The sequence below is a fragment of the Mixophyes fleayi genome, chromosome 3 (genome assembly GCF_038048845.1).
Source record: "Mixophyes fleayi isolate aMixFle1 chromosome 3, aMixFle1.hap1, whole genome shotgun sequence".
NCBI lineage: Eukaryota > Metazoa > Chordata > Amphibia > Anura > Limnodynastidae > Mixophyes > Mixophyes fleayi.
Genome location: NC_134404.1, coordinates 116,678,853 through 116,703,504, shown reverse-complemented (window position 1 = coordinate 116,703,504; position 24,652 = coordinate 116,678,853). Strand labels below are relative to the sequence as shown.

General features: G+C 40.6%; 1 protein-coding gene across 2 annotated transcripts; it reads left to right on the top strand.

Annotated features, from left to right (window-relative positions):
* Positions 1-2,794: 2,794 nt before the first annotated feature.
* LOC142143922 (E3 ubiquitin/ISG15 ligase TRIM25-like) lies at positions 2,795-13,119 on the top strand. Of its 2 annotated transcripts, none has more exons than XM_075202204.1 (3): positions 2,795-3,412; positions 10,000-10,097; positions 10,886-13,119. In XM_075202204.1, the coding sequence occupies exon 3, from the start codon at positions 10,888-10,890 to the stop codon at positions 12,469-12,471; it is 1,584 nt and encodes a 527-aa protein (XP_075058305.1). In that variant the 5' UTR covers positions 2,795-3,412; positions 10,000-10,097; positions 10,886-10,887; the 3' UTR covers positions 12,472-13,119. The 2 variants fall into 2 exon arrangements, with proteins under 2 accessions (XP_075058305.1, XP_075058304.1); XM_075202203.1 differs by having other exon boundaries at positions 10,000-10,115.
* The last annotated feature ends 11,533 nt before the right edge of the window (positions 13,120-24,652 follow it).

Here is a 24,652-nt window from a genome sequence, read left to right as displayed (position 1 = left end):
TGAATCCCGGTATGCATACTTTCCATTGACTTTGCTATTATATTGCATATCCGCCTGGACTGTGTTGTGTTCATCTCCGGAGTTCTCCATCTATTGAGGCTATTGTTACTATTGACTTTGTTTCCAATTACCTGGATCTCTATAGTGACTTTGTATACTTCAAGCAGCGCTTGTCAGTTATTATTGTATTGTGGTTATCATCGTGGGATCAAGTTCCTCGTGCCTCCCATGTATCTTCTGTGTTCCATTCATCTCCTCGTGCCCATCCTCACATATATATAGCAGTGGTACAACTTGCTGAACGCAGACCACTGACTTCTGTTTCCATTGGCACCTGTTACAAGTATCCTCTCACATAAGCAGTGGTACAACTTGCTGTACGCAGACCACTGACTTCCCCGTTACCTACTTGCACCTGGAATCCATCCCTTCACAATAGACAGTGGTACAACTTGCTATACGCAGACCACTGACTTCACTACCTCCTTTCTACTCCTGGACATTCCTTCTCACTATAGCAGTGGTACAACTTGCTGTACGCAGACCACTGACTCTCCTCACGTCTACTTGTCCATCTGGTTCCTCGTGTTAATTCATCCAAGTCATTACCAGTTGCTGCTAGTCATAGACTTTCCTTGAGCATTCTCTCACCATCTGCTGATTCTCCTGTTCCGTTAGTCACCCTGCTACCAGAGGACCATAGTACCAGCTATATTACTCTGGTAAGAATATCATCTGGTGATATCCTGGGCAAAGACTCCTAGTGCCCGTGACACTGCGGGAAAGAAAGATCAATCTTGGTGTGACAGTTAAGATTGATTGCAGCGGGGATAGATAGACTTCATATGTTGGCTCAGTGGTTAACACTTCTGCCTCTCAGCACTGGGGTCATGAGTTTGATTCCCGACCATGGCCTTATCTGTGAGGAGTTTGTATGTTCTCCCTGTGTTTGCGTGGGCTTCCTCCGGGCGCTCCAGTTTCCTCCCACACTCCAAAAACATACTTTGGTTAATTGGCTGCTAACAAATTGACCCTAGTCTGTGTCTATCTGTCTGTCTTAGGGAATTTAGACTGTGAGCCCTATGGGGCAGGGACTGATGTGAGTAAGTTCTCTGTACAGCGCTGCGGAATTAGTGGCGCTATATAAATAAATGGTAATAATAATAATAATAATAATAATAGATGAGTGAGGAAAATGCAAGATAGGAGGAGGATGCAGTAGTAAAGGCAGGAGATGATGAAAGAATGGATAAGAATCTAGGTAAGAAATGGGCATATTCTGGCACTATTTCAACAGGAGTGGGAGAGAGACTGGGGGGTAAATGTATGAATCTCCGGATTCTTCATCTCCGGCGTGTTCAGCCTCTTCAGCGCTTAAATTTAAAGCGGCGCTGCCTTGTAAAGGGAAACTTCCCTTTACAATGCAGCGCCGCTTTAAATTTATGCGCTGAAGAGGCTGAACATGCCGGAGATGAAGAATCCAGGAAATTTATACATTTACCCCTGGATGTGATGAATAAAGCAGAGAGCAAGTTAGGTGTGACACCAAAATAATGGGTTTGGGAGACTGAGGAAATTATGGTGTTGTTGAGGGCTAGGGAGTTCTGAGTGGAGGTGGTGACTCTGGGCGGACAGAAGATAAGTTCTGTTTCCTACATATTTAGCTTGATGTATCGTTAGGACATCCTTGTGAAGACAGCAGAGACAGTTGACTACACGAGAAGTCAGGGAAAGTAAGACAGATTTGGGTGTTATCACAGTAGAAGGTAGTAACGGAGGCTGAATGAGCAAATTATCTCCTCAAGAGAAGACCGCTACAGTGAGGAAAGCATAGGGCTGAGAACAGTCTTGAGGGACCCCAAAGGTATGGAGGGGAGGATTTGGAAGAGGTACAGACACTAAAGGAATGGCCGAACAGGTAAGAAGTGAACCACTAAAGAACTGTTTCATGAAGACCTGTGGAGTGAAGGATATGTGGGGGAAGAGGGTAGTGAACAGTGTTGAAAGTAACAGAGGTCCAGGAAAATGAGTATGGAGAAGTGACCCTTTTCTCCAAGTCGATCATTGATGACTTTTCTGAGGGCGATGTCAGTGAAATATTGGGAGTGGAAGGTCTATTGCGGAGATTCGAGTACGAGGAGAGAAGGTGAGATAGGCAGTCTTACAAAAGTTGCTGATGTAGTCTGGAAGCAAAGGTGAGAGATAAATAGGACGGTATTTGGGGTGAGAAGGTTGGGTAAAGAGATGGGTTATTTAGGATGGATGAGTTGAGCTGTGTTTAAAGTTGTAAATAAATGTGACACAAATGGTCTAAACACAGATATTGGGAGTTTGATGTTAAATGATCCGCCCCAGCTACAACATTATCGGTTCCCACATGTCTCAGGTTACCACCATGCTAACATCTTAATGTGCCCCTATAAACACTAGAACATACAATATACTGCAAACAAAATATAACACTTAAAAATGACTCACCCCCACAGATAAAATAATCTAATTTTACAGCATTTTTTTTATACTTTCTAGAATTATCAAATAGCCAACAATTTTTGTTATATAACTCATAATAAATACACCCACACAACCTAATCCACTGCATAAATAACCAGAAATGAACATTGCATTTTACACCCCCCCATGATATATCAATATGTTAATTGTTTTATTGTATCATTATTATTCCTTCCAATTACACATTTATATCAATGTCACACGTGAAATACTATTTACTGTATTACATTTATAAATACCAATACAGACACCAAACACCTCTATCCAAAGTTATGTACACACTCCCACTTCATATAATTCTCTAATATACACACATAGAACTCTCCATATATCATCATACTGTATCTAACCTTATTCACGTATTAAATTACTGATAATTCCCCACCTATACTTATAGCCAACCACTATATCCTCCTTATTATTATTATTATTAATACTCCCACCCACAAACTACCACATACACGGCCACTTCCTCGAATTCCCGCCCTTTTCCTCGGCCCGCCTCCATCTACCTTCCAGCCACTATACACACAGCTGTTGCCAATTTGACCATTCTCGAGTGCGCGCGCATCCACACACACCCCGCCTTCTCTTCTTCGCCACGCCTCCACAGTGACGGGGGAAATGAGTAAAGCACGTGACCACGAGCAGAGCGAAAGCAGAAAGTACGTCGCGCCTTCTGTCAGAGTTGCGCGCGCACCCTCCCACGCGTCTAAGCACTACATGGGCCAATCAAATCGCTATGCCTCCCACTACCGTTCTAGCCAATAGGAAATCATCATTCTGGCGCCAAAACTCCCCGACGTGATATAAAGTGAGCGCCCTACACAGCCACGGACACTACTTATTGAGTGAGGTCCCGCAGAGAAAGCCAGACGCAGGGGGCGAGACTTGTGTGGTAATAATCCTGCACAGCTCAGTTTTTATTAATTACTCACCCATTTATTTATGTTTACTTTACATTATTTTATTCATTGCAAGTTATTTTTTTTACTTTTCTTTAATATTTATTCTCTACCATTCTTTGCCTTATTTTCCTTTTCTATGTTATGTTTATCTAATTTCATTATACTACAGCTTATTAAATCCTGTTATCATTCTGTCATAATTTATTTACTATGTTTTATTCCTATAGATTTTTCTTTGCTCCCGCCCCCTTTATTGTTTTGCTTTTTGTCACAATACTGAATGATTCAATTAAATGATCAAATTCTTTAATTGCGCTGCTATTTATTAACCAGTTTTATATACACAGTGCTTTACAGAGCATGTTTAATCATTCACATCTGGTAAATCCTAGAAGCGTGTCCATGGAAGGAAACTGGCACACCTGACGGAAACCCATGGTAACACTTGGAGGACTTCACTCACAGAGAAGGATCCAGACTGTATCAAATCTGTGAGGCAGCAATGCTAACCACTGTACCACAATGCTGCCCTTTCTAGATCTTTTCCATATAGACATATGTGATAATCACTGCATAGATTACTGTATTTCCCCATGTACAGGACACTCCCATATATAAGACGTAGCTATAAATCATGTGAAAAAATTGAGGATAAAGTTTTTTGCAGAGTAATTGTGGAGTGGATACTACAGAGAGGAGAGACGGAGTTCTAACTCTATTGATAATTCTGCCTTACCCTGGCAGATGCTTCCTCTGTCCGGTAAAGTTTTCTTTCTTCTGTCTGTTCTGATCCCTATGCTGGAAAGTCACTTACCGTCCTCTTCCCAATAACCGGATGTCCAATCAGGATTTTGAGAAAGTCCTGATTTTACAAAATGCCAAATGCAGAAACCGGAAGTGTGCGTTTCAACTGCGATTCACGCACCACATCCGGTCATCGGGAAGTGGATGTTAAGCGACTTTCCAGCATCAGAATGGACATAAGAAAGAAGATTTTACTGGACAGAGGAAGCATCTGACAGGGTAAGGCAGAATTAGCAATACCACTGTATAAGACGCACCCAGGTTTTAGATCCAACATTTTGGGGAAAAATGTGCGTCTTATACATGGGGAAATACGGTAAACTACCCACCTATACCATACCCCTTTATAATAATTACATTTACATAGTGCTTTTCTCACAATAGGATTCAAAGTGCGTTACCTTTCTAGTTTAAAAAACACTTGATAAGAACTAAATATAAATAGGATTAATCGACTACAGACAAGAAAGCTAACCATTTGTGTTTCTTAGCGAATAAAGGGGTGTTGAAGTCGTATAATTAGATGAACGAAAGTATATTGGTTTAATATTGGTTTGCCGTGTGTATTGCGAAGCGTACGCCACGTGTTAGGTGACGTGGTGCGTTCGCACGGTAAAATACGCACGCACACACTCGCATTACAACAGTTAGTTAGTTATATAATTTCATATTGGTTCTGTTACACTGTAATTCAGTAGCAGATAGTATTCGGTTTATTATTAGTCTATATATATATATATATATATATATATATATATATATACATGTATATATATATATATATATATATATATATATATATATATATATATATATATATGTTGATTATATGTACATTGTAGTGTTATTAAAGGTTTAGGTAATAGGAAAGGAGTCATGCCTGATATCATATTGAAGCCCTAATCATCAGCAGCTGTCCGGTGCAGTCGGCGAAGAGATCGCACATTGCATACTTTAGTTATTGATATTAGAGAGTAAAGCCTTTGTATGATACTGGCTATGAAAAGGAGCAGACCCCCTGGAGAGAAGACCCCCACCTTTGGATTCCTTAGGTTGAATCAACCTATTACCTGTCTGGCCTGGACCCACCCAACGTCTGGACCTATAGAAACAATCTACATCATCTCTTTTGTTCACAATGAAACACTGACTGTATATATATTAGCTGCATCTCACTGGGGCCTCAGTCAACTCTGACACAATATTCTATACAGAATATTGTCCATCGGGTCCGGTGGGTGTGCAGCGTGCGCAAGCGATTGTATTTGGTATGTACTTATCTTTTGGTATTGGCTGTGCTTTACTGTACTTTATCATAATATAATTATGTAGTGAATTGTTAACTATTTAAATCTGCTAAAATAAATTACTTTGTGCTTTGGACACACATTCAATTGATTGGGCAATGCTTATTTTAAAATGATAGAATTACTTTAATAATTTAGGGGCTCGTGAGTTAGGAGTTACATTACCGGCAGGTATGCAACGCTTACGATATTCGGTTCCTCAACAAAGGGTGGATGGACGGACGCGTCGCATAAAGCAGGAAAGAACGTAATGCGTCTAATACCTGTGGTTCACTGTGTGTTGCGAAACCGAATGTCCGTTGTTGCATAGACTGAAGGAACGCTAATTAGAATCTAGGGACAAGAAAGAAAAATGTTTCTTTTTACTGTCGTTTTATGTTTTAAAGTGTATTGCATTGCTGTGCGTATGTGTAGTTCCTGCTGTGCGTACGCGAACTTCCGGTAGATTTGCCACGTGGTTGAACAATAGTTTTGATAGTTGTGATATGCATACTGTAAGCACTTGGTAAAGTCTCTGAAAAGATAGTGCCATTGTTTGGGAAAGTTATTTTCTGTACAGAAAACAAAGGTTATGTATGTGAATGTATACATAAAGGAAAAAGTATACTGGTAATTATAGGCAACTATAGGTTTTTACACGTGTGCCTAATACTAATCACGATGTTCACAGGTAACTAAAATCTATGAGTATCTGCGGTTGGACCGCATGGCAGGGCCTTGATTGAGTATTGGGAGAGCAGTGTGGAACCATTTGAAATTAATAGCGCTGTTGTTCAGGTGTGTCTGACGGGGCATGTTAAAAAAGGTGACCTGACAACAAAGGTTCTGTTCTGGAAACAGAGCAGGATATAAAGAAACCTTTGTGTGAGTGGTGTTCTGTTCTAATAAGAGCAGGTGATAAAGAGACACCACAGAGTATGCATGGCATACTCAAAGCGAAAATAACAGGTTTTCGCGGCATTCCCAAATATTAATCGCAAAGCTTACCGATAGTTAGTATCCGTAAGCCGTGCGGTCGGACCGCATGGTTGATTTAGTGCAGCCGTGATTGCGACTTGGGAGATGTGGGAGGAAATACGCTGCAACCACTGATATTCTTGATTGATATCTGGTGCTGACAGTGGTAAAATACTCACACTAGGAAGGGCATTGATATCTTAAGGGGACGTGCCTGTTGAAAACGTCCATGAATAAAAAAAAATAAAAAAATCTCTAGTAAGTTCTGTTTCAAAAGAGAACAGGTAAAAGTCTTTTTGTGTAGCGTTGAGAAATAAGTTGTTTTCACAATGGATACGAAGCAAACGCTAGTGATAGTTCATGTTGTGCTACCTAATGAATGGCCGGTTGGTTTGGCAAAATATGTTATGTATAATAAATACGGTGCGTATGCTACGGCATACTGCGACAAATGGGTCAAGATGACCCGGGAGTGTGTGAAACCTTTCCCAAACATAGGTACTCTTGACTCAGAGGTGTTAAATAATGTTAGAGATAAAGTGCGGTTATTAAATCAACAAAAACGAGAATTGAACATGATGACTGTTTAAAATTGTGGCAAATGGAAGGTAACACGTGGCAGAGCAGCGAACGCACAGCGGAAGTGAGTGTAGGGAAAAACATGTGTTCAGCGGAAGTAAGCGTACCGGAAACAAGCATTCCGGAAGTGTGCGTTGCAAAGCGCGGCGAACTGAGCGCAAACACGCCCCCGATAAATTCGGTTGGGGCGGGAAGTACAGCCAATACCAAAAATGTAAAAATGGTAACTAGTAACTTGTATGGTGTTTTAAGTAATGTTAAAAGTAATGTTTCAGGACAAAGAAGAGGAACGGTCCCACCAGCAGTTGCAGCTGCTGAAAGTGGTGAGAATAATGAAAAGGTTAACACAGGGGGAGACATTCATTGTACTGCAACAGCAATTCCAACAACTAGGTCAGAACAGAGTGATTTAGTAGGCTTATATCCTATCCGCAGAACAGCAGTTCCCAATGGGAAAGCGGACAGAGATGGTGTAGTTCCCATGAAACAGGTAGCAGTGTATTCTCCATGGACTAAGACGGAACTATTTACAATAATGTCTGATTTCCCTGATCCTAGAAAAGATTTGGCCAAGTGCCAGAAATTTATTAGACATTTAGATAATGCACATGAACCTACTAATAAAGATTGGCGAGTGCTGTTTAGAGCTTGTCTTCCTCTCGATACTGATATACAGAAGTTCATTGAGGGTTGTAGCTTGGAGAAGGATAAACCCTTAACTGAGGATAACAATCAGCATAATAGACGTATAATCAAAGAGTTGGCCGTATATTTTCCAGTGACTGTGGAATGGGGCAAAATATACAACATCAAACAAAAAGGTAATGAGAATACAACTGATTATTTTTCAAGGGCGCTAGCGGGCATTATTAAGTACACAGGAATATGGGATATAATGGTAAATCCACATTACAGGGAGGTAACTGTTGCAGTACTAATGGACGGCCTCCGGGAGGATCTAAGGACCTGGATACAAACCTCTTTTCCTAATTGGAGAGGTCTCACGGTAACTGATATTAGAGAGCATGCTATAGAACATGATAAAAATATATGTAAAAAGGAAAAAGCACAGAGTGATAGGTTAATGATGTTGAGTATCCAGGCATTAGAAAAACTACATCCACAACCTCAGAATTATAAAAACCACTATAAGGGACGAAAGAAACAGAAATCTTTGAAGTGTTTTAACTGTCTTAAAAAGGGACATTTGAGGAAAGATTGCAAAGAAAATATTAGAGCCAAGGCTAAGAAAATGGGACACGAAGCAAAGAGACTTGGCCCACCTAAGGGGGAATCACATAGACACCCACAGAGACGGCGCACACAAGTCTCGGAGACTTCTCAACAGTTTCCTGTGCACCTCATAGCAGCCAATGCCTTGGGGGAGAACCATAGTCAACCCTGGAGGTTAGGTCAGACCTGTAGTCCTACAAACAGGTGGGGTTTAAACTGTGGTAAGTAGTAGTGTACAAGAAACTTCTAAAAGGTAACCTTTGTTGATTTTGTTTGTTCATTTATGTTGTGAAATGTTTGTTTTCCTAAATTGCTAGCCGACGGCAAAGAATAGAAATGTTTGTTGTGTTTGCTGTTTTAAGATAACTATCTTGTTTTTCTTCTCACAGGTAAAGGGGACACAAAAGGAGTATAGACTTAGTGATCAAAAGGGGAGATAGAGAAATAGAAGAATCACTCTTGAAAGACAAATTAACAATAGACAATTGGAACACTCTTTTGTTTTAGGCTGCAGTGTCTCATGATAATTTGTTTGGCTGAGAATCATTATCCAACAATGAAGTATGTACATACTTTGCTCCAAAATATCGTTTTATGTATTTCAGAGAAAATATGAGTCACTAAGAGTACATTTTTTCATTTCTCTATCATAAATTAGAAAAGTCCGTTGAAAAGGTATGTAGTCAATGAGATACCGAGTTCTTAATGAACAAATGACGGACGACACTGGATTGCACTGTTAAGACCCCCTAGTCAAGTATGGGGAGGGGTCATAGTTAGAAAATATCTAAGGGGAACAGTGGAATGAATACAGCCATTTCCCCATAGAGTCAGAGTCCAATCCAGCTGTCAGTTTGTTGTAAAAATCTCCCTTTCTACATGTATGTTTGTATTCAAACCTTTGTATTCCCATCATTCATTGCTTTCCTATTTCCCATTCTTTACACAAATGCTAGTCTCTCTACTCTCTACTCTACTTAAAACGATAGAATTACTTTAATAGGGGGTTTGTATGCCTAAGAGGACAGGTAAGTTTTTTGTTAGTGAAGATTTCTGGAGTGGGGGCCTCAGACTGGACGAGGTAGTGAGTCCTAAAGAGTAGGGTCTGTAAATCTAAATCCTTGAGTCCCAAATAAAGTGTGGGGTATTACAGGTAATGTTGGTAGTCCTTTATTTGTGGTTTGAAGTCAGTGAGTGGGAATATAGGGAATCAAGCTGCTTAAAGTAAACCTACCTTCGCAAGTTTAGAATCTTGCCACTCATTTGATGGAGCTGTTGGGATTCCAGTCCTGATGAAGGTTACAGGATCAGCAAGGAAGATTGCAATCTCGTTGCATGATTGGGAGAGAGGGTTACATCAGTCTGCGGGAATGCTGATCTGCAATGCCTCTACTTTATGGAAAAACTGAGCTGGTGTTTGCTGCAATAATCTCAGTTCACAGGAATTGAAGGATGATTGTGGTTTTGTATACTTCAATATGCTTTATCCTTTTCCGCCTATCTTCTAAGCCATACTCTTTCCCCTTATTCTATTTCAACATAATCCATATATGCTTTATTTTGTTATTCAAATGCATTATTTTATGTATTCTTTTTATATTCTGTTTATTAATAATTTTCCTTATTACTATAATTTTATATTTCTTTAAGTACCATCATTCATATCTTCTGATGTTTTTGTATCTTGTACCCCTTAGCACTCCAGACCAGAAACTACCTACGCCAACCCTGTTCACTCATTCACCATCTACGGACCCCAGCTTTGGTTCAAAACTACCACATCCACATAAAAGAGGTGCTCCATATGTGCTAAGTATGTTAATACTGCAATTGTATTCAGCCACTATTAATATTTTGTCCCTTTAAACAGGGAAAGAGGATATGTGTTTATTCCATACATGCCTACTTTTAAGGGTAGGAGGGGGGCGTGGTGACATTGTCGTGTCACCATAGCCCTGCTCCCACTATAAAAGGCCGAAATTCGTGGCATTGAGTAGCGGGGGCGGGACTTAATGGCTCGATTAAGCCCCGCCCCTCCATTCAGTGCCGTGACTTTTGACGAATGCGGGAGCTTTGCCTATTTGTCTGGGAAGACTCCCCGAAATTCGGGTGCCTTCCAGGATTTCCGGGAGAGTAGGCAAGTATGGTTTATTAAAATAATGTGTCTCATGCTTGTAGGTCTTGGTTAATTTTCACCCTCATCTGACCACCTTTGTGTATAGGGTGAAAGTAAAAGGAGATGAAGCATCGCAGTACTACTATCTCATGCTCATCCTCAAACTTCTACAAATAGTCCCTTACAATTATATGTAAATATCTAAATGTATTTTTGATCAAGTAACTTATGTGCAGTCACAGAAATGTGCAAAATTAATAATTTGCAGCTTATTAAATTATCTTTTACAGTTTCCAAAACAAGTAGATTTTTCTGCATGATGTCCCTTTATGGATTGGCTAAGTCCTTTAGTATAACTCTGCCTATAGATATGTGAGTGACAAGCTCACTCACCCTGTGTGGAAAATGTGAACACTTGCACTGGTCTCTGGGGGTCACATACTTTCATTTCTCTCTTCTGCTCTCAGCGATGGCATCTGTTGATTTGAGAAAGGAGCTGGACTGTTCCATCTGCCTGAACATTTATACAGATCCTGTAAACTTGAAATGTGGACACAACTTCTGCCAGTCCTGTATTGATCGTGTGCTGGATACACAGAAGGGATCTGGAGTTTATACCTGTCCTGAATGCAGAGCAGAGTGTCAGGAGCGTCCTGCACTGCAGAGGAACATAACTCTGTGTAACATTGTGGGGAGTTTCCATTGTACACAGCCAGATCAGGAGAAGACTGGAATCTTCTGCACTTACTGTATTTATTCTCCTGTACCTGCTGCTAAATCCTGTCTGTTGTGTGAAGCTTATCTGTGTGATGATCACCTAAAAGTACACAGCAAGTCAGCAGAACATGTTTTATCTGATCCAGCCACTTCCATGAAGAACAGAAAATGCTCTGTCCATAAGGAGCTCTTGAAATATTACTGCACTAAGGACGCTGTCTGTATCTGTGTGTCCTGCAGTTTGGCTGGGGAACACCGCGGACAGCTGGTGGAGATGCTGGATGAGGCCTCTGCGAAGGAAAAAGAGAAACTGAGAAATATTTTGCCGAAACTGGCCACAAAGATAGCAGAGACAGAGAAAAAAGTCCAGAGTTTGCAGCAGCGCAGGAAAGAGGATCAGGAAAAAGCAGCTGGTGTAACAGAGAAAGTCACTGCCCTGTTTAGAGACATCAGGAAACAGTTGGAAGATATGGAAAAGAGAGTCCTTGGTGAGGTCTCCAGGCAGGCAGTGCATGCTTTTTGCTCAGTGTCTGATCTGATCCAGCAGCTGGAAGTAAAGAAGGGCAAGCTGTCCAGGAAGATGCGTCAAATTGAGGAGCTGTGTAACATGTCTGATCCAGTGACTGTCTTAAAGGAAGCAGACACAGGTGACTTGTGTGATACTGAGAGACATGATAAACAGGTCCATGATGTAGGATACCTGAATGTGGGTCTGATCTCAGACACATTGCACACATTCTCTGATGTAATAACAGGTATAAATAAAGGGATCTATATGCAGGAAGCTACAGACATATTATTGGATGTAAACACAGCTGCTAATTGTATAAAAATATCAGATGACATGAAAACTGCATCAAAGTCAGATGCTATCATGTATTGTCCAGAAACACCAGAGAGGTTTCAGTATAGTCAGGTATTAAGCTCAAGGAGTTTTTCTTCAGGGCGACATTACTGGGAAGTGGATGTAAGTAAATCAAGGATGTGGAGGGTAGGAATGTGTTATCCCAGTATAGACAGGAGAGGAGGTCAGCCAAACATTGGAGATAATAACAAGTCCTGGGGTTTGTGTATGATTAATTGTGCTATGGACTGGTATTATAGTACTATTCAGTACTTGGTGACACATGACAGTAAACAGAACTGCATGCCTAACAATATTTCGTATGGTAAAGTTAGGATATACCTGGACTATGAGGCTGGCCATCTGTCCTTTTATTCTCTGTGTGACCCGATCAGACACTTACACACCTTCACTGCCACCTTCACTGAGCCCCTTCATGCTGTTTTATATGTATATGCAGGTTGTATACAGATATCTGGCGGTGTCAGTTGAATGTAAAAATATCTTCAAAGAAAACCTCTGAATCCGTTATTTTCTACAATAGGTCACTTACTGTAAATTGTAGTCTGACTGCACTTCTTACTTCTGTAAAATATAATTTTGACTCCCAACTCCTAGAATGCCTCATTGCTCAACTGTATTAACTTGACATCTGGCAGACACAATAGTAATTTCTCGATTATGAAAGTTCACGTTGGTGTCCCTCCTTATACCACCCCCTTATAATGCCACTCTTACTCACCACTAGGTACTTTCTAAGTGTACTTAAATGTATTTATAATATGTCGCTCTCGCTATGAAACCAGTTTAGTCCTTTATTTTATGCAGGTTTTATGAATAAGAGAGCATTGCACTTGTAAGAATTAAGCAAAGTCACTTTTAGATGGCTGTACATAGTGTGGGAAGGGTTATTGGATTATTTCTACAACAAAGTGACCACATGAGGCAGATGGGTCAATGTTTGGCTGGGAAAAGGCTGAGGCTGTAGCATAGTTTATATAAGAAAGATTTTACTTGTATAAATTAGCTTATCAGTGTTATTTCATTTAATATCCGTATTTAATGTAGATATACCTGTTATATTTATAGAAACAAACTCCTTTGTGTTTCATATTTCTATGGTTTGTTTTTATATAGTGATCCTCTAACATTTAATTGCTGTTAAAGAATTTTCTTATATTTTTCTTTTGTATGCTTTGTTCTTGTCGGCAGTAAATCGCTGAATTGTTCAAGTACAGCTTGTTTGTGACAGTCTCTGCTTATTGAATCGATAGTCCCCACAGACTTTCAATGTGTGCTTGTGTCGACTGAGCGAAAGGGAAGTTGTGATTAGGGAACAAAGTGATATGGCGTTTTTTCACATTTCAGTATTTTTTTTACAGGGAAAGAGACTTGAGAAGGGATTATTGTAAATTGCCCCTACCATTCATTGGACCCTAAAAGTAATTCAGTGGGCAGGGGAAGGCAAGCTGCTACAGCTTTCCCTAAGGTACCAGGGAGCCCAAACTATGGCAAACTTGTGTGGCTTGTCATGGAGAAAGTAATACTTTCCATACTTGCAGTATGCCAAACGTAGTTCCTAAGAGCTGATGTGGAAGGGGGGGTTAGGTTTTTTCCAGTGGTTGGCTATTGGGGATTTAGCGGCAGCAAGGATATGGGAAATCGGCTGATTAGAGTGAGCGCCCTCATCAGACAGAGGGTGAGAGAAAAGGAAGGTCCTTGGACAATGGACACTTGGAAACAGAGTTAATAACAGAAATGACCACGTTTCAGAAGGGGGCTATTCTTGGACATGTCCACCACATGTGGAGAAGTGTACCTCTCTGGCCACAGTTCCGCCAGCAGTTCGGAGTGGACGTTTGAAACATCTCAGAGCTTGTCAGGCGAATAATATTCCCTGTAATATAGTTTGTAGGCTTTTTAATTTGTGTGGCAATCCCCTCCCTAAACTCCTCCCAGCAGGACTCATCTGGAGGGGGACCCAAGTCCTTCTCCCATTCATGCATGTGGCGACCTGGTGAGTCAATCGGCCAATTATAGATGGTGGAAATCACTCCTTGTGAGGGAGGATTTCAAACATAGTCGCTCAAAAAAAGGTAAGGGCACGAAGAGTATCACTCAGGAGTGGGGACATAAAGAAATGTCAAACCTGAGAAAATTCAAAGAATAGACAGAAGTAATCAAATTCTTGTATGTCTGACATGGAGGCCCAGTCATCATTAACAAAGAGATCATGAACCACTGTGATCCCAGCTTGGATCCACTTTTTGAAATGAGTGGAGGAGTTTTCTAGAGAAAAGTTGGAGTTATTCCAGAGTGGCACTAGGGAAGAATTAGGGGAGGACAGCTTGTGTATGGACCCAGAAAGATCAGCAACATTTAAGGGATAGGAGGGAGTTGGCCATGAGCAGGCGGTCGGCACTTAAAAGGCCCCAGAGTGAAGCCAAAAAGTGGACCCCTGTATAGTGTTTCCAAATCCACCCAGGCAATAGTATGATAGGGAGAATAAGTGACCGCTTCAAAGCAAAAGAAATTTGTATGGGCCTTTAAGGAGGATGGAACAAATTTTATATCCTGAGGGGTAACTATACTTGTCTATAAGCTGTTACAGGGGAGACAAAGATAACTGGTTGCATAAGGGACAAGGGAATATCGTCTGCAAATAGATCTTTGATTCCTGGGGCCCCACCTCCCGAGTACAGCCCTGTCTGGTCCCATTAGATAGGGGGTTCGGGTCTGATAGGGATCCGTTTATTACCCAAAATTTTTTTTTTTATATTCATTATTTAAATGGTTAACGTTAGCAAGCATTTTAATGACATTAGATCATATAAAATAGTTGACATATAACAATGTTTACATTTTTGGGTATATCATTCCACATTGTAAGAAGTAGGATACCTGTATGGTTTATAAAGTATAAATTTGTAACATGGGTGGAGGGGTAGTGTAGAAAATAGGAGAGGTGGTACTACAGGAAATATCAATATGGGAAGAAGTGTTTTGGGAAAACTCTTATGACTTGGATTAAAGTGGTCCAGAGGTCTTGAATGCAGGGCTTGGTTTGTTTGTTTTATAATGAATACAATTTTGAAAGGCGAGAGATATAACGCTGATAGAGTTGGAGAATTTTAGTGGTGGATTGTCTTCAATTTTGTAATTCAACTAAAGGCAATGGTGCCCATACCTTATTAAAGACATGTTCTGTGTCATTGAGCAAATTTTTTTTGTTTTCTATGAAGGCTATTTGCCAACTAAGGCAATCAAGAGCCGAGCTTAAGGGGCTTAAAGTTAAAAGGAAGCTCCAGGGATTCTTTTCTACAGGAGCCTCAGCCATGGAATTTTAAAAGGATTGTATTTTGTCCTAGACTGGAGGAGATCTGAGGCAAGTCCACCATGTGAAGAAATATACCTCTGTGGCCGCAAATCCTTCCAGCTCTTTGTGTCACAGATAGGGAATGTTTTATTTGGTTTTGCTAGGGTGTAGAACCCCCTAAAATATTTTATAAGATGTTATGATTAAGGTTGAGATGGAACCTTTAGATATGCTCTCTCATCTCTTCCCATCCATTCTTATCTGGAGGGGAACCTAGGTCTATTACCCACTCCTCATGGCGACTTTGTGTTTGGTTAAGGGAGTCACACAGAAGGCCATATAGTGTGGTAGTAGATCTCTTGCAGGTTGTTGTGGTGGGAGAGAATGTTATAAAATTATTTATTTGGATATATTAGGGACAGAGTGCCAGTTTGTCCGATATTGAACAGAAATCTGAACAAGGATGCGGTTTGTTTGTTTTTTTTGTTTTTTGGTTTTTTTTGTTCATATCCACTACAAACTGATATCCTGCTTTGATCCATTGGATAAATCGGGTAGTATATATTCCTGGTGGGAATGATGGATTATTCCACAGAGGAGTAATGGGGGAGTTCAGAGTAGAGCTAATATTTGAAAGCCTAGGATTCCTAAATTTGTAATGAAAACTGTACTTTCGGTACCATATTGAACAGAGGAAGCCTATGCTGTTTTTTTTAATTGGATAGATGAGGGATAACCAGTTGAAGTACATAATTTCAATAGCTAGCCAAGCAATTGGCTAGATAGTGAAACTAAAAGCTAGCCACTAAATGCAGGTTGTGGGGGGTTAAACGGATGACTAATGTAACCTATATTGGTAAAGTGAGCAGCGAGAAAGTGTGGAGTGCTAAATGGGAGGAGTATTTGCATGGGTTTATGGGGGGGGGTGGGGCCTGTTGGGTTACAATAGTGGTATAGGCTTGGTTCAATTTGAGAAAAATGATAAACTGTAGGGTGTGGTGGGTGTTAGCTGGATTGAAGGGTGTCTATGTTATGGGAGAGTGTAGGTGTGTTGGGAATAATAGGATTGTGGTGTGGGGGAGTGGTTTGTATTTACCTTTTGATAAAGGAAAGAGTGAGTCCCTTGGGGTGTTCAGTTTGTATATCAATCTAGTTTCTTCCCTAGAGCTTTTGTGATTTCTTCATCCACCAGTTTTTTTTTCTTTTTGATTTCCCTGAAGTAGAGTCCTGATGGGTCTTGGTTGTGTTAGGCTAAAATGTTCTGAGACCCTGTGGCTTTCCTTCCCGTGTCTTGTGTTCCTGTTTTTGATGCTGTTTATGATCCTTTCTACATACTGTAGGCTGCAGGGTCTGTGTAGTAGGTAGATAACTCCTTGTGTTTCACCCTTTTTCTCCTTTTTATATTGTATGTATTTTACTTATATGTTTATACAGTAAAATTGTTACAAACCCCTAATAAAACTTTTTTTTTTAAGACAACATAATAACAAACAATCAACAAGAGATGTAGGATAAACGAGGGAAAGAAAATGGAGAATAGTGGGAGAGTGTAAGAGGAGAGAATTAAAAGAAAAAAGGTGGAGATGGACTGTAGGGTTGGGGTGCATGAGCAAGGTAGAAATATGAATCTTACGGGTATGCAAGGTGGGGATGTTTGGTCTAGCCTCAAGCCAAGTATCACATACCAGGTAATTGGCCTACTTATGATGTTGTCGTCATCAATGACATGAAAGAAGCACAATTAAGAAAGAAGAAAAATTAAGTGTCGGTCTCATAATTTCTCTGTCATATTTACATATGTTATATCCTGTGCGTGCTTGTGGTCTCCAGTTCAGTCTCAGCTGAGGTTCCTCACTGCAGACTTCCCTCGGGATGTGGTCTCTCTTCTGGAGTGAAGAGATGGAGCTGACATAGCTCCACCTACTGGTGGGGGATGGGTACTGCTGCATCTCTGACCTTGTGGAGATGGTGCATTTCAGATATGTCTAAACAGCAGAGGAAAGGTGTCACTCAGTATGAATGAGCAAGCTATGGAGGGGTGTTTCCAGACCACTCTTAAATCCCTTCCCCCTCCATTTGTACACTAGAAACAATTCTCTGTTTCTGCCCACAAAGCAGGCAACACCCCCATAAATGCAGCTATTAATTTTAATATATTTTAAAACTATTATTTTGTATGTGGTTGTAACATGAGGAGCACAACTTTGCCTGGCCCCCTTTATGGTTTGAATGGCCTAATCCACCAGTTCCTCTGAACTTGCTGAATGCTGCACCACTGCAGATGCTGTTAATTTCATATGCAAATTTCCTGCGTCACGTTAAATCAAGTGCATTCATTTAAAAGGGGCACATAACACAAAGTATCATTTGCACAGCAGGCCCACAATTTTACACCTTCAGAAATGAGCTTTACTAGTCCTGTTAGTAATCTATAGAAAATACCAACCGTGCTGGGAATATCTCTTACTGTTCACTCCTTAATATTCACTGACATACAGAGTGTTTACATTTTCTATAGGAAGTAGGTGCTACCGTTGACAGCCTAATTTACATGAGAAAGAAAAACCGGAAATAGCAGTTATCTAGTGGTGCACAATTGAACCCTTAATTAAAACAAAACAATTTATTTGTCTCATTTAAAACATATTTATGAACAATAAAAGCAGCAAGATATTAAAATATATAGTAATGGGCAAAAAAGTTAGAAGAGTGATTGAACCTTTATTCCAATCAGGTGTGTATCTCATCTAATATATAAATGCTTAGTGGCGTCTGTCTGTGTGTGTGTGGAAAAAAAACCAAGTTGCAGCGCCACCTGCTGGGCGGAGTTATACACTGACCTACTAAATTCTTAGTGTGTGTGTGGGAAAAAAAATTCAAAAAGGGCTGAAATTTGGTAGGGCTCAAACTCATTTTCGTTTGGTAATTTTCCCTCATGAACACACATGTGTAGAGGCGTGCGTTAGTGTGTGTGTGTGTAAAAAACTTTTCTCAGAAAGGGCTCATCCAATTGACCTGAAATTTGGTATACTGACATTATTTGACAAAAAAATTAGAACAGTCTAGTCAGTTAACTTCCATCATCCCCCCTTCCCCCCATGGGAGGGGTAGTAAAGGCTAAATTTACGAGTTGAGGGATCAAACTCAATTTCGTGAGATAATTTTACCTCATGAACACACATTAAAAAGGCCGCTTGCGTCGGGAAGTAACGCTCTTCCCCTGAGGAGGCCTGGGCTAGGCCCAAATGCATGACAAGAACCTTTTTAAGACCTTAAGTAGCTTGATTTGACTAGAATGCATGAGTATCATGCACGGGTTAACTTGTATTTTATATTTATATTTGCAGGATGTGTACGGTCAATATAATTTTCCAAGGTATAAGCCATAGAAACGTAAATGTCAGGTATAAGTTGTTTTACCATCCTAATCTAATTGTATTTATGTTTCTTTGCTCACTGTCACGGGCACTAGGAGTCTTTACCCAGGGATCACCAGGTGATAGGCTTACCAGAGCAATATAGATGGTATTATGGTACTCTGGTAGCAGGGTGATCACGGAACAGGAAATAGCAGATGATGAGATGCTCAGGAAAGTCTATGACTAGCAGCACTGGTTATATGGAGGTAATAATACACGAGGAACTGTATGGACAAAGGACACGTGAAGGTAGTCAGTGGTCTGCGGTAGCAAGTTGTACCACTGCTATAGTGAGGAGGAATGTCCAACAGAAACGAGGAGGTGATGAGAGTCAGCGGTCTGTGGATAGCAAGTTGTACCGCTGTCTTGAGTGAAGGAATGGAATCCAAGTGGAGGTATCCGGGGAGTCAGTGGTCTGCGTTAGCAAGTTGTACCACTGCTATGTGAAAGGATACTGGAACAAGTGACACTGGGAACAGGGATCAGTGGTCTGCCTCTAGCAAGTTGTACCACTGAATATATATGTGAGGAGGAGCACGGGGAGAGGCTGCAACACAGGAGATACACGGGCACCTTAAACTTGATCCACAATATTATGCACAGTATATAAATGACTGAACAGCACTGTAATAATAGAAAGTCTCTTGAGGTAATCCGGCACAAGATAACACAGTCAATGATGGCAGTAGACTCAGCGGATAGCAAACTCCAGAGAAGAACCAACACAGTCCAGCAAGATATGCAATACACCAGCACAGTCAATGAGAAGTATGCATACCGTGGTTCAGAAGCAGGCTGTCAGACAGGAGTGCAGAGATACCTGAACGGCAGGAGGCCGGCAGGAAGCGAAGTCCCTGGATGGGTGAAGCGGTAGTCAAGTAGGTGCAGCGCACAGGTAGGTAGACCAGCAGGGAAACGTATACACAGGAATCAGTAGAGTGTGGAACTGGACTCCTGGAGGACCCTGAAGAATAGCGATGGTCTAGCGGGGAGGTAAGTAGTGAGACACGAATCCAATGCTGACAGGCGGGTAGAGGCCAGCGGGAACACAGGAAAGCATGGAGAGTGGATCAGCAGTTGAAGGACGAGTAGAGATGAGGAGAAGCGGCAGCAGGACTCTGCGGACACACGGAGGTAGCCAATAGCAACCAGCAGGTGCAGTAACGATGGCACACGGGAGAGCAGAGTTGAGCTGGTACTGATGATCACGGAGAGTAGCGGATAGCAATAGTAGTGGCAGTCTCGAGGAAACACGGGAGAGTTGAGATGAGCTGAAGACTGAAGCGCACAGAGGCAGCGGATAGGAATCAGCCAACAGTCACGATGAAACACAGACGAGTTGCAGGTTGCAGACTGTAGTGCACGGAGGCAGCGGATAGGAATCAGCTAACAGTCATGATGGAACACAGACGAGTTGCAGGTTGAAGACTGTAGTGCACGGAGGCAGCGGATAGGAATCAGCTAACAGTCACGATGCTGCACAGGTGAGTAGATGTAGATTGAAGACTGTAGTGCACGGAGGCAGCGGATAGGAATCAGCTAACAGTCACGATGATATATGATAGAGTTGAAGTGGCTTGAAGACTGTAGTGCACGGAGGCAGCGGATAGGAATCAGCTAACAGTCACGATGATACACAGGAAGGTAGCAGTGGTATGGGAACCACAGTAGTAGAAGTGGCTTGGAAACCACAGTAGGTAGAAGTGGTTTGGAAACCACAGGAATCAGCAGCGCTGAATACAGGAGGAAACACAGGAACACCTTCAGAGGCTCATGGGGAATGAGACTCCAAGATCAGGCAACGTGGTATTGACCACAGGTGCTTAATATAGGGAGTGTTGCCTGATCTGCCAATTAAGTTAAAGGAACATACACTGAAGGGTTAGAAAGGGCTGCGCATGCGCAGACCCTCAGGATGGCGGACGGCCACGGTTCCTAAATGTCCGGGAAGAAGCACTCACAGTCCGGTGAGTGACACTCACTTTAATATTGAAAACACTTTCAGAGATCTTATTTCCAAGGAGAGAGAACTAAATGTATTTCAGAATGTCTCCATACTTGCAACAATGTTTCTTCTCTGTAAACTCCTTATTCTCCACTAGAGATCTTTATTGTACAAAATTGAAAGGAGCCCAATATTCTGTTAGACCATACTTGTGAGTTTGTCTCTGGTGTCACTCAGCTAACAGTGTCTTCTGATAGCTCTCACTACATATCAATGCAATAATACTGGTCACATTATGGGGTAAATTATTGATACAGCCCCTCCTGCACCATCTATTTCTTATTCTGTCTTACCACCTGTTAGTTAATGATTGTACTGTAATTTATATTTCACACACATCCTGCCTCCAGATTGCTTAATAACGCATTGATTCTTCCAGATTGCAATGCACACGTGATTATAAAGAGCAACGCACGTTTCACAGCATTAACTTTATCTCAGCCTCTTGTATCACAGAAAACCTGTCCATACTTTATTCACTGCCGTTCTGAAAAAAAATTCACATGCTGTTCGCTACATATCCCCACCTATCAGACTGTAAGGTATCTCATCACCGTGATTGGTTTAGGTGGTTAATATACAGATTACTCTTTCAGCCAATTAGCTTATGTTTGTTTATAGTGTTCCTGGGCTTATAGTGTTTTACATTCATCCTATACCATGCAAATGTCAGAACACTATTTAGCTAGATGTATGGGTTTGTTTTACATCTACAAAGAAGGGTTTAAAACCATCCATTAAGCATCAGTAGTGATCAATATATACTTTTGAATGTCCCAAGATCATTCTCATACTACAATAATGAATGCAATGTTATAATTTATACCTCATTGACCGATTGCCCTTATTAGTATAACTATCCCTACTAGATGTTAGTCTAGCAATGAATATCTAAACCTAATGTAATTCCAAACTTACAGTATATTCATTACTAAGTAAATGACCTGTAACTACTATTTAATTAGAATACAAGAGCATATTTCATTCTCAATTTTTAGCATTCCCAGGGGTGCCCAGAGTTGTTTCCTTGTTACCCATTAGCTCCCAAACATATATTTTCCTATATGAGAAAAAATGGTCTACTATATATAATTATTATAATTTATGGAGACTATTAAAAGAGATTCTAATTCCTACAGCATAAATAGTGCTAAAAATTACAATTTGTATTAAGAGCAGATTATATAAAGGAGGCCAAAATAGTACATGGTAATAGAAAATCTTCTAGAATGCTAAACAAAGATCCCACAGATTAATTATTTTCAGTCTTAAAAAAAAAATCTGTAAATTTCCTGTTTTTTAAGAAATACATTATTGTTGAAAGTGAATTTCAATAAATTACTTGAGCAACCCATATTTCCCCAAAATATATCAATGCTCTTTTATTCCACCTGGGAGACCAATTATTGGGGTTATGAGTTCTCTCACCTCACAAGAGGTGATATTCATGGAGGAAATGCCTATGGCTTTGGAGCAATTATCACGACTATCATTTAGGAAAAGGAACCCATCTCTCAATCTAACTGAAACCAAAGTTTCCCCTGAAAGCTCACATAAGGCGTGCTCACTCTAGCTGGTCCAGAACCAATCAGGATTTTTACACGTACTGTATATTATATGTTTACAGAGAATATTTTTTTTGTCCTATGAAAAGTGGTTTATGTTGTCTTTTAATATTTTGTATAGTGTGTAGCATGTCTGACTGATTGATAATACCTTCAAACAGTTTAAAAAAAAATAAATAAAAAAAAATCCTGTGATGGGGATGAAGGTGCTTCAATGGTGCCGAAGCTCGGTAAGAGGAGTGGCTATTTACCCGCTGCAATTCTTGTGCTCTACAGATTGAGTACTAGGAGTAGAATGACTGCACTAAGTGGGTTAATAAATAAACAATATTAAACCCCCAATCTTACTTATGATGTATTCCAGTGTAACTTTCCTATCATAGCTGGAGGGTGCTCCCTTATACTGGTAATTAATGTGTAGAACCAGAAGAAAAGAAAGTATGTCAAGAGGCACTCCGGGGTATTAGAATTAAAATAACATTTTATTAGTATGCATTAAAAAATAATATATCTAACAACTAGCGAAATATATTAAAAACATGTGCTGTGTGAGAGTAAAAATGCAGATCTAGCTGCAAATCGCTGTGTTTTCACGCTATTAGAGTATAGTGTGTGCTGGTGTCTCTCACGCTCTGCTGATGTTACACTTTCAACTTACTAACAGTTTAGCTAGATATCAGCGTACTCATATTAAGTTAGATAAAGCTCAGACTTGGCAAATATATATCATACTTTGGTGGTCAATCACGCTAGTCAATGGGGATAGAATGATAAGAGATAGATCTCCTTAACCCCAGGACAATATTTAGCTTAGCTAACGGCATTCATATTTATGTGCCAATCACGCCATCTGTATTGTAGCAACTCCAAAGTGCCAAACGTATTAAGCCATCAATTTAATAAACCAGCACACAATATCAGGACATAGGGTCTATATTTGAACAACCACAAGAAAATTATATCTGTGTCTTAATATACTACGAAAGTTTAATGAGCTTGAATCACAAACCGAGTCATTTTATACACTAATTGATATCAGCTTCAGATAGCCAATTATTGTCTCTATATTTAAGTGAACAAGGTTGCTCATCTTAACAAATTTATAGATATTATAATTTATCACCTTGTCTCATCATAATAAGAACATATATGTTATTAAATACTATTATATCTGATATTATTGACCAATAAATTATACAACAACTGTACCCAATCAGCAGAATAATTTAATACTATAATATATAATATAGAACTTCTGTATTTACTATACTCTAATAGCGTGAAAACACAGCGATTTGCAGCTAGATCTGCATTTTTACTCTCACACAGCACATGTTTTTAATATATTTCGCTAGCTCTACAGATTGAGCCACTCTGTTCTGTTATACAGCTGTTCTGAGGTTTGGGACTCAACTTCTAGAAATAAAGGTCTTGTTGCTGCCCTGCAGCTCTGGTCCATTGTGAGAGACCAGGGGAACCATCCACATTAACCCTGATCTCAAGGGGTACCAGCCCAAGTACCCAGCAAGTGGGTGCTCTAGCAGCAAGCATTTACCCAGAAGGAAATGGTTCCAGTTGCTGATGAAGGAGCCTGCTGGTGGCAGTATGGCGCCACTATAATATGTAATAGGGGGCGTGTTTGGGATAAAGAAAGTGAATGGGGGCAAGCCCAGCCAGTCTCCAACAACATGACAGGGTGGCACAGGAGGTCCATCCTGTTTAAGAGGGTAATAAGGGGGATGGTGAGGCAGTCAGAATCGGAGAGGTTGACCAGCATCTGATAGACTGCCAAGCAGCCATCTGTAAGGAAAAGTATATGATCTCGATATTTGCTAGAAGCATCAGTGGATGAGCAGTTTAGCCACCTCTGAGGCACCCCTTAGAAATGATGCCAGATCATGTGTCCACATGAGAAGTTCAATTACAGCACTGAAAGGAAGAAAAGTCAGCGAAGAAAAAGCAAACCAGCAGAAACAGCTGATGGAGTTTAAGCAGAAGACCAGACAATCAGCACATGATGAGTGACCCCCCTCCCTAAACCTAGCTCAAAATATGAGGACTTACGAAACAGCAGAAGTACAGCACCTTCCGCCTTTGGCAGCAGGCTCCTCATTTTCTACCCCTACAGCAGCTACATATTTCGAAAGTAATGGGTGGGTGGTGTAGAAAATGAACAGAATTTTAAAGCCAGCACAGGGACACCTGGGTCATAGGTATTCTTTACCCTAATAGAATACCATAGCCAGCCTCTACTGATTACACTAAGCTGATTCCGCAGTGATCCATCAAGTGCCTCATACTTTAGTGATGTCCTGGTGAATTGAAGGCCGAATATTGGTTCAGTCCTCAAAATGGCTGCCACCAAAGG